Source organism: Zeus faber (genome assembly GCF_960531495.2).
Source record: "Zeus faber genome assembly, chromosome: 2".
Lineage (NCBI taxonomy): Eukaryota > Metazoa > Chordata > Actinopteri > Zeiformes > Zeidae > Zeus > Zeus faber.
Window position 1 is genome coordinate 17,383,972 of NC_137189.1, and position 17,315 is coordinate 17,401,286.

The following is a 17,315-nucleotide window of genomic DNA, read 5'->3' on the forward strand; positions in this document are numbered from 1 at the left end:
AAAATGGCCAGCCATCACTGAGAGTGCAGCTCTATATCCACAGACAGCATGGTGAGTTATAACAATGAGAAGTTCTGGTTTACAGGCAAACATGGACGATTGTGGACAGGAGGGTTGGCTGTGTAGACCGCATAGTGGGCACCCGACGAGACGAGCCAGGAGACGACTGACTCACTGTAAACTCAGAAAATAGTACTGCGTTTCAGAGAACCTGGGAAACTGTAAAATGCAAATACATAAATTATTATTATTATTATTATTATTATTATTATTATTATTATTATTATTAATAATTATAATAATAATAAAAGTTTATGAGCATCTTCCAAGCAACCGAAGGGCACTTAAATAAAGAAAAAAAAATAAGAATTTGAAATTAGAAAGTCATTTCCCCCAGTCAAATTCACAAAGCCAGCAAGTATGTATGCAGCAAGCGAGTATGAAATGATAAAATGAAATGACAAAGGATTGCTTACCGAGATGTTAGATGTTACTTTAAGATGTATATGATCAACATGCTGTTAAACCTAAATTTAGTAGATATACATTTAGAATGTGGAAAGATGTAGGTTTAAATGCTGACACTTAAAGGAGCTACCGCGACAAAAATAACACATAGAATAACAACAATATATGTAATAATAATAATAATAATAATAATAATAATAATAAAAGAATAACAACTCACAAGTAGAGAGGCAAATTGAAATAAACTCCAAGACATGTACCTCCTGCCATTCCAATATGACATTTATTGCTCATTAAAAGCCACCAGCGGCTTGCACCCCACAGATCAGAATTTTAAAATAGGCAATAACCTGAGAGGGATTAAAAGATGAAACTTGCTAAAATGCCAGCGTTTCATTTGATCCCCTTTACAGAACAGCAAACTGCAAAAGAAAGCAACTGCTCTCTAAATATATAAACCAAAAACACATAAAAGAAAAAAAAAAACATGGATACAAGAAGGACCTACAGAGCATACTTTCATTTTGTTTTGCATTTTTTATATTTTAAAAACTTTTTTTTAAGTTATACAGGATGCCTGAGACATTAAGACAGAATGTCAGTTCAAAACATGATTCATATTATTACAGTACATGGTCAACATGTTTTTGGAACAAAATGTTAAAACGTCGAACACAGTTTGAAACAACAGCCCTGTCCAAAGCATCTTGTCTTTCAAATGGGAATATATAGAAATCACAGCAGTAGTATGGTACAGAAGATACTTGTGCTTTCAAGAAGCCCACAAAGCTGTAGCTTCAGCTGAGATATCAAAGGAATTGGGCCAAAGAACACCAAGTTTCACTTTGCAAAGACACAAACATCCATATCTCCATCTTCTAACTTATTGACCATCGGTGCCTAAGTTATTTGTGTTAAGTAGCTTATTCTTTATAACCGACCGTGGCTCGACTAACATACACAACTTTGTTGCAGTAGAGATTCAGTGGCTAACTTTATTAAAAATAAATACATAAAAAAAAATGTAAGTGGATCGTAGGGGGGCGGGCTTAGCTCTCTATCCCTTATTTTGTAAATAAGTTCTTTGTGCACACCTCACTGCTTCAATCCAGTTCAGTATTTATTTCTAACCTTCGCTACCATATAGTGCCTGTTTATACTGAAGCACGCAGTGAAGGTTGAGTGAAAAGTACCAGAAAGCATTATCTTAACACTGCCGTCGTGATCGCAAAGGCATATGCAGCTTAGTGCAGAAGGTACTGGACATTCATTGGAATGCTGCTGCCCATTTTATTGTCCTTCCAATGGCTAGTTGTTGAGAAAAGCTTGTGTTGCCAAATAAGGATTTGCTGGTATATTCCTTGAATGCTGGGTGAGTCGTAGTCCTCTCTTTCTAGAAGTCTTCCTCCCTACGGGACATTATGAGCTGCCGTCTGGGGCCCGTCAGGTGGGGGATGCTGTCGAATGCCCCAGAATCTAGCTTAGGGGTGGAGGTGTAGCGCGGCCCCACCCGGCCGATGAGCCCCCGCACGTCCCTGTGGAGGGCTGGGTCGCTGGGCACCGAGCTGAGGCGCGAGCCCTGCTCCAGGCCCCCTGTGTCGCGGTCCAGACGGGGGTTGCTGGTGCTGCTGGGCGACTGGGGGTCGGCGCTGAAGTACAATGTGGAGCTGGACTCCGTGGGGCAGAAGTAGTGCTCCGGACTATCCCCGAAAACGGACTTCCCCTCCGGCGAGCTGCGCTTGAAATCCGAGACGGGCGACTCCATGGGGCTCTCCATCTCCAGGCTGTCATCCTCCTCCTCGCCCTCCGGCCGATCTGTGGATGTGGGCTCGCTCACGCTCTGGAACTCCTCCTTGCAGTCGGACAGGGGGGCCAGGCCCTTCCCCAGCGACTCGGACATGGACACGCCGTCACAGCTGCCGCCTGCTGTGGTGTTGACACCGTCGCTCTTGAACTCCGGGTTGTACTCTTCCATGTCCAGGATGGCCGCCGCCCCGCCGGCGCCGTAGGCCCGGTTGATCTTGCCCAGGTCCCCCGTCTTCAGCGCCAGGCGGATCAGGAGCCAGTGGTGGTGGTAGCACGGGCAGGAGCTGTTGGGCCGGGCGCCACAGCTGCCGGGGTGCTCCACCAGGGAGCTGGCCACGCCCGAGAGGGAGAAGCTGCCGTGGTTGTGGATGGAGGGCGGCGGCAGGCTCTTGTCGCCCAAGGAGAAGAACGACTCCCCTCGCTCCAGACACGTGCTGCCCATGTTGTTGCGGTTCAGGCCCTGCGAGATCTCCGTGGACTTGGGGTGCAGGAAGCGGTAGTATAGCCCCATGGATGTAGTGCCTGGAAAAGCAAAAAAAGGTAGAACAATGGTTTGGTCGCTATGTGTCCTCGTCTCTGATGCAGCAGTGAAGATGGTTCCATCTATGACATCTACGACTCCAGGGAACCCAGTGATTTGCATAAATGCATTTTGCTTTTTACCTCACATTGAGCGATCATATCTCTGATCATCTCTGGATACATTTGTTTCCATCTGTTAGTTTCAATCTGTGCATTAACGTTGGCACTGTAAGGGCAACGTGATGGACCGAGAAGGTGAGGTCCATCCAACAAAGAAAGTGCAGAAAGTACACAGAATCATAGATGGTATAGTCTCTTCCCATACAAGATCAAACACAAAACTTATACCATCTCTATCCAACCGATTTATCTTTAAATATGATCTTATTTTGCAATAATGACCGTCTGGCTGGACATTATCCCACTTGTTACACGGTTACTTAAGAACACATTGAGACGGAATATTGACCTGTAATGATTTTATAACTAGTATCCCTAGTTTAAGAGCTTCTGCTCAGAAAAATAGTTCCACAACTATAGCCAACATTGCAACCACAAGCAGACTATTCATCCTACAAAAAAAAACTATTCCCTGATATTAATGTTAAATTTGACATATTCACATTCATGTCTTCAAGTCTTCCGTTACAATTTCTATGTAGAACCCCAACTAACCCTAACCCGAGACATTATTGCCCGTGACAAGGGTCTTTATTAATAAACAGCTGTGATTATCCTGAAATAGCTGACCGCCGATTGCCACCATGGACCAATCAGAATCGAGTATTCCACAGAGCTGTGTAATAATAGAGCATAAGGATGTATTACTCTCAGTCTTAATCATACCCACCGTATGCCAGCCACTCCGATGTGTAAACGGCCTGAAAATAACTTTTCAGCCTGCATCTATGAAGAGGACAGATTGATAGAGGGACAGAAAGAGAGAGAGAGGGAGAGAAAGTGACTCACCGAGGAGAAAGCTACAGACTACGGCGGTGGGGAGGGCCATGCTGTCCCACGACACCTCGCTGAGGAAGTCGGAGGCGGCCAGGAGCAGCGTGGCGTTCTCTATCAGCATGAACTGAAGTGAGGGAGAGAGAGAAGGTCAGAGCATCTGTCATCTGCAGACAGCCCTGACGTCACCGCCAGCTCGGGACACAGAGGTGAGGATGACGATGCAGAGTATCCGTGTCCGAGTGTGTGTGTGTGTGTGTGTGTGTGTGCGTGTGCGTGTGCGTGTAGGTCACGGAGACAGTAACAGTACACTAAGGGGCACGTATTGCAGATATAAAAATGAAAACGGAAAAATGAGCTCCTACTGCGTAGAAGCTGGCCACACGGAAGCGTGACGGCCCGTCCTTGACGTTGATGAAGAGGAAGATGTGCACGAGCCCCATGACGCCGTTGAAGGCCCGCCAGCACCAGGGACCCATGCAGATGTCCGGCTGCTGGGAGACCAGCCAGAAGGAGGCGGTGAGCCAGTGGAAACCTGGGGGTCAGCGTTGGAAAATAGACTTAGTCCACATGGGGGGTGGTATAAGCATAACAGTGTATAACCTTGTTGCAGCAGGAGAGCAAGTTGAGACAGAGGCATTCAAGGACACACCGCAACACTCACTGCTCTCTGGTGGTTATGTAACTTAACCGGTCAAGGTACTTGACAAAAAGTGGTTCGTTAAATTCAGGCTTACACTGAAAATATGCGCAAATCTCCACATATTTGCCGAATTTCCGGTGTAGAAACCCCAGCCATTGTGTCGAACCACGTGCTGGTATGTGTGTGCCCTGTGGTTCTCTTTACATACTGTAAATCATACATCTATGCACTGGTGACATCAAGACACATTAATTAGCGGTTGTGTGTACTGGCAAGGATTTGGCAATATGATGTGTCACGATACACAGGGGTACAATTCGGTATATCACAATACACTGCAATACTATCAAAAAGCAATATACTGCAATTTTACTGTCAGTTGAAATGTCTTCTTTTATATACTATCATATCATCCATAAATTATTGTCGGTTTCCTCACCTGCCACTCCGCAGACCCACCAGTTGAAGACCCGGGCGAAGAACATGAGGCTGGCCACCCTGGCACCCAGCATGCCCGCCCTCCACACCAGCTGGCACAGCAGGGCGGCGGGGGGCATGGCCAGGTGGCCTGGCCGGATCAGGCAGCACGCCCGGCTGTACAGGACCAGGGCCCACGACACCGACAGAAGGCACAGGCCGCAGCAGTAGGCCACTGGAAGGCCAGGCAGGAGAGGAGAGAGCCATGGAGGAAAGGTTGTTTTTGCACTTGTCAGGAACCAATTGCCTATATACGCCATTGCCCAAAATTGTCCAGGAAAGTATGAACTGCTTTTACCTGGGGACATGATGCCCACATCAGTGGACACCACCACGTAGGCCTGAAGCAGGCTCTGAGGAAGGGTCAGAACCAGCGCCTCCAGCAGCCAAAGCGCTGCGGCGTCCGCCTGCTGCATGACAGCAGCTCCCAGCTCGCCCACTGAGCCCTGTATGTGCAGCACGGTGCGCATACAGTCCCACAGCCTGCCAGCAGGGGGTGATAAAAGCACATCGAGTAAGTCCACGCTTTCGTGGCCCCAAAATAGAAGTACAAAGGTAACAAAGGTAATTCTTAGGTGACAATTCAATTAAAAGTATTTTGGTTCTGCAATTACATTGATTCACTAAGTATTATTATTTCATTGAAAATTTTCTTTTCTTTTTACTTTTTAAAATATTGAAAACAGGAAAAATCGGATCCCTCTTCCAAGGAGAATGCACACATCTTTACTTATGCTTTTAAAGGTTATACATATCATAAGTCAAGGCAGTTGGTCTTTCCTATGGTTTATTTCAGGCGAAGGCATTATAGAAAGTTTGAAGATGCATGCCCTGTAATAAGAAATGCAACACATACACATACTTGTGTAATTCACATGTAAATAAATACAATGTTAATATTGAAAACATTGATCTAGTAAATAAAATTGTGATACCGAGGTGAAATAATACAATAATAATTTTCCGCTACAGAAACCCATGCTGAAAATTAACATTAAGGATTAAGGATAATGTGAGGAATGTGGATGAAACCCCCCTGTTAATAGACTATACAAATTAAGTAACTGATGGAAATAACATCTCACCTTTTGAAGATGCCCAGGTGCAGGAGGTGTATCACAGACAGGTAGCACCGCCGGTCGTCGCCGTCATCATAGTACCACTTGACGCTCAGGACCTGGATGGCCGTCCCCGGCAGGAAGAGACCGAGGGTGAGGCCGGCCCACTGTGTCTCCTCGTTCCACAGGTAAAACCCAATGCAGTAGATTACTGCACCCGCCACCCAGCCATGATAAAAATGACACATAGTAATCGTAAACATACAAATATACATATCAATAACCTCTATTCATACACTATTTTGGCTACAAAGGAGAAACATCTAGTCTTAATAACCTTGCAAGTATGTGGATATCTACTGATCCTCAGACCCCAGGCCTGCTGCATATAGGAAGGTAAAGGGGGACATAAATCTATCTATAAAATGAAGGCATAGTTGCCCTTCATCCCGATTTGTAGGTTGTTCGGTTGACATTTCCAATAAAGGGACAAATCGCATCAAAATGCATGCAAACGATGCATAACATAACACATTTATTCTATTTATCTAATATTATATTCTTATTGTCTTGTGCGCCGCCTATTGAGCAGATCATATTTCTGTCGACGACTGCCTCAACCGGTGAGGATATTTTTATCTGTTACAGGCTGCACGCATGTCCCAATGACACTTGTCCTGTTTCAGTCCTCTCGTCTTCTATGTCCTGCCCTTGGTATCGATCTGCTTACTCAGGGCTGAATATCCAGCACATCAATGCCTCCAATGGGCTGCTGACCCTGATTGGTTCTTGATTGTGAATTAGTAGTCATGGCACAGGGAGTGTAATAACATCTAAAGGTTACAGCCTACGCATGAGCAATAGGAACCATAGGGGCAGCTGCTGATCATAATACTGAGAACCACATCCACATTTGATGGCCATGGAGCTATGATAAGAAAAATACATAATATATTGTTAAGTCTTGTACATCTGTTGTTGAATATTACCCCTTTATAAAACTGAATTTAAGGTAACATTTTATTCATCCCCAGGGGGGTTAAGATAAGATAAATATAACTATAAACAAATACACATTCCACACAAATCAGTATCAAATTTCATGTATATAAAAATAATCGTTTTTAATTATAAATATTAAAGAAAGGTAGGATCAATATTTCACATGCACAATGGCTGTTCCGCGTTGGAAGCCGCGACCTTTAATCTATACCTGCGGAGGGGGGAGAGTCGCCCCTGGCTCCCAGCCTCATAACATGCCTTTGCTCAACGGCAGCGGCTATACTGGCTTGTCGCGGCTGATGGAGGTCCTCCGGCACCACCGAGCATGCATCACGGTTGTTGCACAACTACTTGAATATAGATCGTGTATTTGCATGTGGCGACGATGGTGCAAGGCCTGAATCAGCCGTCTACTACGGGAATGTACGGCCACTTACGCGCACTCCGCTCGGCCACGATGACCAGCGCCGACGCGCCGAACAGCGCAGCCTGGCACCAGGCGCTCCAGCGGCCGCTCCGCCGGGCGGACGGCGCGGACATCCTCCGGAGGGTCGCGGCCCCAGCGGCGGGGATCATGATGCGGATATGTGGGGGTGTGAACGGTGAGCCGGTGGTGACATCGCTCGCCTCCCTCTCGGCATCCTCCACCGTCTGGTGTCGGTCCCGCTCCTCCAGAACCCTCTGCCCCGACTCCCGTTAAAATATATGACGTCACCGTGCGGTGTTATTTTAAAGGCATAGGGTCCCGTCCCAAATCCATAAACACTGATTGCCCTGGAGAATTTCTTTCATAATGTGACTCCTTCCTATGGCTAGAACAAGCGTCAATACGCGAGCATTCATCTAACCGCGATTAAGGTTCGCCTTTTCCACATATTGTTCAATCATAGAAGTGTGTCGGTGTTGGGAGGCTGTCATAATGTTTTTAGGGGTGGTGGAATTGACACTATTACAGTATATTTAAAGTACATTATTGTTTATCTTTTTAATATAAATTACCCTGATTGATGTCCTTACCCTGTAAGTAGAGGTTGTCAAATTATTTCCTCTGAGTAAACCTTTTTATGGCCGTAGGAGTGTGTGTAGGAACCTGACTTGACGTGTCATTAATTTTCTGGCAGAACGTTTTGGCACAGCACTGTGATAATATTTCACAACGTTTGTAAAAAATGTGAGAACAGAAACTCTGAAGACTCAGTGAGTTTCACTATTCACAATGAAACCGGCATGTGGGAGAAATCATGTTTCTGGCCACAAGGAACAACGGCTCTGACTTGTGTGTGACCTTTTGAGTGTACTGAAACATTTAAATTAGTTGATTAATATTTTAATAGTCAGAATAAGATCACGCACCCGCACGGATGCATTCACATCAAGTGCACACTCACCTACACACATTTAATATAAAAAAAACAGCCCGGTTCTACTTTTACTCTACCTCAACAATACACACCTACACACAAAAGCTCAAGACACATGTTTTCATCACATTTTTTTAATTAGTTACCATAACATAGTGCAGTGATACAAATGGAAATATAACTGTAGAAAAGAAAGCCTTTTAAGCAAAAAATTGTAAATCTCTGATTCATTGTGAATTAATCATCAATAATAAACTTAGTAATAAATTAGCAAAGACAAAGACATCCGTGCAATGAAGTCATTGGTCTTTAGTTTAATGTATTAACAGTTTTCTTCTTCACATGCTTCAGTCTGGATAAGGTGTCGTGGAGGCAATCTGTGATTGAGATAAGGCTTTACCTCAAATAGGGCAGCAGCAGACATCTGCTGGGCCGACCCTTTCGGATTATATGGTTGGATTAGCAGGGATGCCCTCGGGCTCTGATGTGTAGTCTGACTCCAGTTTGATGCCGGCCGGTGGAAAAGGTAAAGTCTTCGGGGACTCCTTGGCAGCTCTGTGGACGCACAGTCCGGAGGGAGCACTCTGTGCCTCCACCTCCTTTATGAGGTTGACGAAGTCGCTGCCTTCTAGTCCAGCATTGGCGGCCAGGCCCTCCAGCCGCTCCGCCGCCTCGCTCAGGTCGAAGCGCTCTATCTCGCCATTGGCCCGGCGCAGCTCCTCCAGTGAGTGGTGGCGAAAGGCGGACATGGGGGTGAGCGACAGGGGGCAGAACCCCTGCAGGTGTATCTGGAGGCTACAGTAATGGAGGTAGGCACTGGGGCAGTGGGGACACTGGTGAGGACGCTCCTCCGTGTGGAGGCGCTTGTGCAGCTTGAGGTGGACGAACTGGGTGAAGCGAGATGGGCACAGCTTGCACTGGTAGGGCCTCTCACCCGAGTGGAGTCGCTGGTGGGTCTTGAGGTTGCTGGTGCTGCTGAAACGCTTGTGGCACACCTGGATCGAGATCAAAGAGGAAGTCATCTGAAACTCATGGCAACTTTTCACAGCTCATTTATGTTTTGACTCCAAACTGGAATGCTAGCGGTGGATTGTAGAAATTAGAACTGTATTTATCTGTACCTTGCACTCATGCGGCTTCTCTCCAGTGTGAACCAGGTAGTGCTTTTGCAGGTGGGCCAGCTGGGTGAAGTCCTTCCTGCAGGTTTGACACCTGAAGGGCCGCTCTCCACTGTGAACACGCAGATGCACCTGAGGAAATCCCATTAAATATGAGTTTTACGAGGCAAATGTATTTTTTGAAATGTAATGTAACATAATGGATCATACATGTACAAGTGTTTGACCGGTGGCTGGTTGTAATTCAGCCATTTGCTCCTGCTGACCTGCCAAATAACTCACCTTGAGGTTGGACAGCTGGCCGAAGACCTTTCCACAGACATTGCACTCATATCGTATCTTCCCATTCTGCCTGGTCAGGGGGTAGGCCAGATTCTTGTAACCAACAGGCCGTTCTCCATCTTTGGTCTTCCTGAGGTCCATCGCATCCCCAGGACCGCTCAGGCTGCTCCTGTGCAGAGCAGACGTTGGCCTTGAAGGGCTGCAGTTTGCGGCGGCGACCACATCCGTCCATGGTGAACCTCCCCTGGGTGCGAGGGAGGGCGACGTCCCCCCGAGTGAGGTGGCTGTGGACGCAGCAGTGGAGGTGGCAGATAGAGCGATGTTCATGTCCATACAGCCGGAGGGGAGATGTTTGGCCTCTTTCAGCTCATTGGGCGAGGTGATGTTGGGGACCCTGAGGTAGTTTGTCCTGGTGGATGCAAGACACTTGCTGTCTCTCTTTCCGCTGTATGGTAAGAGAACAGGATCTTTTTTGGTGTTGCTTAGTGCAACGGTCAAGTCCTTGTGGCCAACAGCTAAATGACACGGCAGGAAGTGGGTGTAAGGAAGTAAATGAGGCGAGGGGGTCATGTGAGGTTTCAGTCGATCCTCATAGAACTGGTATGAGTGATGTAGAGTGCTGCCCAGGCTGAGAGGGTAGTGAGGCAGAAGGAAGGGCATGTGCCTCAGATTGGGGTAAACACGATCAGACACGGGTGACACTCTGTAAAACTTTGCTGTGACCGACTCCTGGCCATGCTTTAAGCTAAAGGGGAAATGTGGCGAGGCTGGGCTGCTGGAGGCCAGTCCCTTTGGACCTGAGGAGGCACAGTACGGCATGGATGCAAAACCTGAGCTGTGGATGGATTCTGGAGCATGGTGGGAGCTTGGATGAAGTGGGTAGACGACGCGAGGACAGAGAGGCAACGCCGGGGGGCTAGCGTGGGACAGAGAGCTGTTCAGACTTTGGGGACCAGCGGGCGATGATCTGGCGGGGTCGTCCCGGAGGATTTCGGAGACGCTGTGTCCCCTTTTCCCAGAGCTCTTCTCCTGAGCCACGCTAGGTTCTTTGTGACAAACACAAGATGCAGGAAATACAAACAGAATGTCAGGAATACATTACGTTTACTGTACATCAGAGCCTTATCCTACGTTGCATTCCTAGATTTTCAATGCTTTTGTGTGCCAGTGGCATATTTTTAGCTTGGCGTCATCTCCTAACAATTGAATTGAGTGACAGAGACACTCCAACACAAAAAAGGCTATTATTAGACTATCATCGGCAGCGGCACTTTGCCTGCACGCACAAGTACAGAAACCTACTCTCTTTCCAGTCCAACCTGTTGCCCTGTGTTTTGATAAAAGGGACAGCTAAGTATAGTTTACATCAGCTACGTGCGCACGGTTGCACATTTGTGTGTATGTATTGTCTGTAGGTGTGTGTGCGTGTGTCAAGGTACAGTATGTGCGTGTGTCCACATGTCTGCATCTGTTAAGATCATCTGCAGTCTCCCAGACTTGCTTGGGCACTCTGTGAAAACAGACACCAGGAGTGACACAATAGGAGTCCACGATAAAGACAGTTGCTCGGAATGGAACAGAAAGCGATTACAGTGGATCAATCAGAGGCCTGCAGTGTATGAGAGTGATTTTAAACTTAAAACTTAAAACCTATGCTGGTTAAGTAGATAGATTACTTACAAAGAAAGTAATCTTACAGGCCCAGATACTTACAGCCCAAATCCACCATCATTTACAGATCAAAATGATAAGATCTGAGTGTCTCCTTCACCTACTCAGGAAGTAGTGGGAGACATTTGGTGTTAAAGGACGAGAGCTCAGACGGAGGCAGACAAAGTGCCACGTGCATTTCAGCTCTCCCACTTAAACACAGGAACCACGCAGCCACACACTCGCAGACACAGAGCGTCCTTTATTCCCTTATCTCTTGTGTGCTCTTCTAGGCCGCCCCACCCCCCATCACACACACACACCCCCATGCCCCCCACCCCAAACCAAACCAAGTGTCGATCTCTTGGCAAACAAACAACCCGACACTCAAGCGAGGGATAAATCTGTCAATGAGACAAGGCTCGTCAGGAAGTTCTAGTAGTCACTGGAGCATTTCTTACCACTCTTCTCCCTTTAAGAGCCAAATAAATACAGGAGAGCGCCGTGCCAAAGGGCTGTCAGCACCTTGAGTGAGTGGGTGAATGAATGAATGATTGAGGTGAAGCTTGATCGTTTGTAAGCCTGTGCGTGTTTGTGTGTATATGTGGGTGTGTGTGTATGCATGCGTGCGTGCGTGCGTGTACATTGAAACGCAGTCACCAGCTGTGTTTCAGTGGTGAGTTGAAAATAAAAGAGAAACCGAAACAGTGCCCTAAGTCCTGAAATGGGTCTCACCTTACCCGGGCACTGTGGCTCCACCTGGAGAAAGGCCCTCTCTCCTTTCAGCTCTCCCCCTCTTTCCTTTGTGCCCGGCACCCCCAAACAAAGGTCCGTGGGTGTGACAGTGTAACTTGTTTAACACCCAACACAAAGAGCGTGTCAGGCGGCTGGCACCTTTGAGACCCCCCCCCCCTTTTATTTCTGGAGTAAACCACACGACCGGATGCATCCTGAAAGGTAACGCTGACCGTTAACCTATACCCTCGTCCTGACGGCGGTGTCTGAAAGGTTGCTTTACCAGAAGGTATCGACTATTCATGCGGGTCTAATTGAGACATGGTAAATGGATGCTGCCACACACACACTCACCAGCACTCTCCGTAACCAGGCTTCCCAGCAGGGGGTAGTTACAGCGGCGCGCAAACTCGTGGCAGTACCAGACCAGCAGCTCTTGCCCCGGCTGCAGCGGGCAGATGGTGTAGAAGTAGATCTCCAGGCCGCTCTGGCATGCCACAAGGTTCTGCTCCTGGGTGCTGCAGGCGGGGTTGACGTAGCGCATCCAGTTACTGCACACCTCATTAACAGCATCCAGGATGTGGTGAAACTGGCTTCCGGAAAAGACCTGGAGGGGTATTAAAAGAGATAAGAGAAACACTTTAGATTATGTCAACAATATCCAAAATCTGAAACATTGGCACGATAGCTTTCCATGTGGCTTTTGTTCTGTTTTGGGGAAACGGAATGCCATTTCTGTCCCCGACAAACAACAAGGGTCACCTAGGGTTGCAACCGAGCTGAAAAACTTCACAGTGCAACTGGTATGCATTAACCCTACAAATTTGATTGCGTCATGATGTATGGTGACTGATGCTTGTTTCCTCCTTTTACAGCGGAGAAAAACTCGCCAGAAGCCACTTCCTGCTTAGTCAGTGCGAGAGATTGAGAATCAGGAGCGCCTTGTTTACTGGCAGTTAGACCACGGTAGAAGCCCTGCATCACTGAAACCAAACAGCTGTGTGACCGACGAGGCACACATACACATACACATACACACACACACACACTGAGACACACACAAACACACCCACAAACACACACACACACACACACACACACACACGCACACACACACAAACACACACACAGACACACATCCATCTGTAACCAACATCGTGCAGTGCCATTCTAATGCTGCCCAAGCGCTTGCACACAAAGTTTGAGTTTCAGATGCAGTTCACAGATGCGGAAAAGAACATGCATAAAGGATGTGACCAGTTTTTTTGTCGACACATGCGTGCACAGCACTCACCCTCCAGAAATATTTCCGGTTGGCATCCTTTGGCACCGTCTCGCGGGTGTAGTTCTCTCCGACCAGGGGCCCGAAGCGCGTCCCTTTGGGAATCAGCTCCTTGCTGGTCACCCCCAGCACCTACAGCCAAAAAGTTTGAAATCATGGACGTGAGAATTAAAGGGGTTTTCGAGAATACTCGTCATGAAACCTCATCCCTTTGGGGAAACTGGGGGATGGTTTTGGACCACAATGTGCAAGATATGTACCATGACATGCCGATAAACTGTAAAATGTATCTGAAACAGAGGGCAAAGGCATACACGAATCATCTGCTGACTCGTAGTTAACAAAACTCACAGAAAGTCGCACTCAACTCACCTAGTCACTGACCTCAGAAAGGGAAATGAGCAAAAAATGTTTTACATGATGACGGCCCCAGGGGTGGTAGAAAGAAAATTGTAAATGAGAAGTCTTTATGGGAAGCATGAGGTTGTCTCTTCTCACGATGAATATTTAACATACCCATCAGATGTGGGGGTTTTTTTGTTTCTTGGACCAAATTAAAATTTAATTGGCGCCGTTGTTCTTTTACCTCCAGGTGTGAAACTTCCGCCCTCCTGTCAGCGCTGTGGGCTTGGGCCAAGGGGGATAAGGTATCGCCGGCCACACCCCACAGCCCATCAATTTGCTCATTGGGGGCCATTTTCAAAGGCCCCTGAAGCCAAAAGTAACGTAAGCCGTCTTTCATCTGCGACTGATACTGTCCCCATCCCGCCGTTGGAAATCGCCACCGGCCACGTGGGCCAATTTACAATGCCAGTTGTGATCGGACGGTTTTATCCAAAGTTCTACCCTGTTGCTGGAGTTTTGTCTGTCTCCTGTCTCTCCCAAACCTCCTGGGAACCTTATTTGAGGCAGCGGTGCAGATATTTATGCCCAGACACCTGTGCTACCTGCTCTGATCTCACCCCGCTATGATCTCCGATCCGCACACTCAAGGCTAATCCTAATACACATTGTGTATTTGAACAGGAAACCTCCATGACTCCACAAAAGCTGCCCCTGCTAAGTCCTCTTGATGGCTATCTCCACCTCCATCACCCATCTCCAGTATGTCCTGTTAAACATCATCCCCCGTGCCACTTTTTATGTAAATAAATAGCTCTGGCTGGCCGTTGATATGCATGCAGCATGCATGCGGCAGGGTATTTATGATGATATCTGCATATGTGGGTCTTGGTGCCTTCGCTTTTTACGACGTAATTGCGCGCTGGGACAATGGTGCCAGGAATCTGAGGTAACTACTAATCATGGAGACCTCAGGCAGTGGGGATGGTGGTGGTGGGGCGGGGGGGTTTAGCCCTGTCTCCTGCGCTTGTCTCATTAAGACATAAGTTGCGCAGGAGGAGGGGGTACGGTCAAAATTGGACAACAACACATTACACTCTTCCTGTTTCTGGTGGAAGGATGTGGAAGGAGTGACGCAAGAAATGGATGGAAATGTTGCGCATAACTCACACTGACTCACCACTCAAGGGGTTAATGATAACATTTTCAATTTTAGTCACGTATTTGATTTTAGAATGATAAGGAGCCGCTGCAGGAAGACAGGTAGGTAGACTTATCGTACCTTTGCAGAGTCGGGGCAGCGTTTCAGGGCCAGGTTTCTGGGTAGGGAGCTCTCCGCCCTCAGGTCTCCCTCATCTTCCGGAAGCTGGTCCTTCACGATGTAGGTGCACTTCTCCTCGAAGTCGGCCTCCCTCCAGGACGCCATGTCTGCGCCCTGCGTCCCTGTCCCTGTCTCATGGCACGGTGTCGAGTTGACCACCCTCGACCCCTTCGAGGTTAACATGGCTGTGCTTTGTTTGAAGGACTTGGCCTGGAGGAAAAGCATGAGAGAAAGTTATGGAAAATGGTTGTTTTTTTTCACCACCTCCATTTGTGGGCATAAAATCAGTCAGTCGTATTTATCTTTGAATTTCCCTGAGAAATCAAGTATATTGTTAAACTGAAAACCTGATGGTTTTTTTTGTTCATCCCAATAATGTTTAATAATAATTAATAATTAAAAAACAATTATTCAATATGAGTTCATATCTTGAGTTTTTATTTCAAGATATAAATTTCTATAACTGACAAAAAATGTCCTTAACATTCATACTATAATTCATTATTTTTTTCTGTTTTTCGAAATTGAAATTATATATTAGATATATTTCACACTTTCCTTTTTGAGAAATGTATATGTATTGAAGTAAAGCAAATTTTAAGTAGAGCAAATATTTTTACATGTGTGGTATTAGGGGGAGTCCAATGTTGAATTAAGCTAAATTTAGAATCCAGAGTGTGAGTTGGCAATGGTGTAGGTGGAGGACGTGGGTGGTGGTGGGTGAGGCACTTTCCCATCAAACACCACTACCGGACAAAATAACTTCAAAGCGGCACCGTTGTGGTCACTGCCCCAGTTGCCCCCTCTGTCCTAAACATCCTGTGACTGTCTGAACGCCGACCTGAGGAGGTTCCTCCCTACGTCAGTGCCCGAGCAGCAGCACTTTCACAAGGAAACCAGCGCTCCCAGTGAATTAGCCAGACTTCCTCCGAGCTGACTGGGACCTGGCTCTGAGCCAGTCTACGTTGCCATCCTCTCTCTCTCTCTCTCTCTCTCTCTCTCTCTCCCTCTCTTCTCACTTATTAAATAATTTAATTCTCAGACACTTGGGCCAATGATCAAGCAGAGCAAAGGAAAATTGACGTGATTATATTAAATATAAATGGCAATGGACTTCGGATGGTCTGACCTGGCCTTTTTCATCCCAAGTTTGGACCTTCAACAACCTTGGGGACTAATGTCAAAAGGTTGCTGCATGGAATTACATATAATTTGGCTTGCAGCAACAAACTTTACACATCAACTCTTTGACAGAGTTTCATTTTCTCTTTCAATTTCTTTCAAGTAGTCAAAAGAATTTCTGGACTCCCAGACGAGTCCGGATTAAAAAAAAAAGGCATAAAACGCTCAACGCTCGCACACCCCAACATCATAGATTGGCCTCCACCTCCTTTTCTGACAGAGAAAACGTATGAGGTCCATATTTGCAGTGGATGTCTCACGGTGCGTCTTCTTCTCAGATGTGTGTCACCGCAGCTGACTCTCACAAGTGTGACAGTTCACCAAGAAAACTTGAGGCCCCGGTGACAAAGGCTGAAAAGTGGTGCTTTGTTGTCTAGAGATGACTGCAGAAGAAGACAGATAACATTCAACAGCACACACACACACACACACACACACACACACACACACACACACACACACACACACACACACACACACACACACACACACACACAAAAAGCTGTATATTAAGTGCTGCAACTTACTGTGAAGCCTTGAGAAGAACCACACATAGGGCAAAGCTTCCTGCAGCCTTCTTGAACGCTGGATTGTCTGTGAGCAACCGGTGGCAGATCCTCGCTTCCCCTCCTTCCTTCCTTTACCTTCTCTTCCTAACTCTCTCTCTCTCTCTCTCTCTCTCTCTCTCTCTCTCTCTCTCTGAGAACCTGGCTGTCACCTCTTCGTACAAGCGACTGGATGTCTGGATGGGTGTCTCTCACTTTTTGCTCACCAGTGGTAGGGGTGGAAGGTGTGTGTGGGGGTGTGTGTATACTGGCAGGAGGAGGTGTGTGTGTTTGTGTGTGTCAGACGCGCACACACGGAGAGAGAGAGAGAGAGAGAGAGAGAGAGAGACAGAGAGACAGAGAGACATTCCCCCCCCCCCCTCCCTCCCTCCCTCCCTCACCCTTCCCTTCCACACACACCATGACTCCTCCTTTTGCGAGGCTGCTGGGGGGGGGGGGGGGGGTGAAGGTGGGAGCGAGTGTCATTGAGCTGTCCACTGCTCGTTCACTCTCTCAGCCCCCAGGGGTGAGTGAGACCAAGAGGGGGAGGCTGATAAGGAGAAGAGG

The 17,315-nt window shown here is 47.2% G+C and overlaps 2 protein-coding genes across 2 annotated transcripts; both read right to left on the bottom strand.

Moving 5' to 3' along the window:
- Positions 1-1,861: 1,861 nt before the first annotated feature.
- xkr5a (XK related 5a) lies at positions 1,862-7,540 on the bottom strand (the record flags this gene model as incomplete). The annotated part of the gene is made up of 7 exons (XM_080023227.1): positions 7,368-7,540; positions 5,956-6,139; positions 5,169-5,353; positions 4,833-5,045; positions 4,116-4,285; positions 3,766-3,877; positions 1,862-2,796 (listed from the first exon to the last, which is right to left on the bottom strand). The coding sequence occupies exons 1-7, from the start codon at positions 7,504-7,506 to the stop codon at positions 1,862-1,864; spliced, it is 1,938 nt and encodes a 645-aa protein (XP_079879353.1). The 5' UTR covers positions 7,507-7,540.
- A 1,197-nt stretch (positions 7,541-8,737) lies between these two features.
- Positions 8,738-16,757, bottom strand: LOC307247161 (PR domain zinc finger protein 1-like; the record flags this gene model as incomplete). The annotated part of the gene is made up of 8 exons (XM_080023240.1): positions 8,738-9,286; positions 9,413-9,541; positions 9,692-10,737; positions 11,467-11,553; positions 12,431-12,683; positions 13,371-13,490; positions 14,983-15,231; positions 16,731-16,757. The coding sequence occupies 8 exons, from the start codon at positions 16,755-16,757 to the stop codon at positions 8,738-8,740; spliced, it is 2,460 nt and encodes an 819-aa protein (XP_079879366.1).
- Between the last annotated feature and the right edge of the window lie 558 nt (positions 16,758-17,315).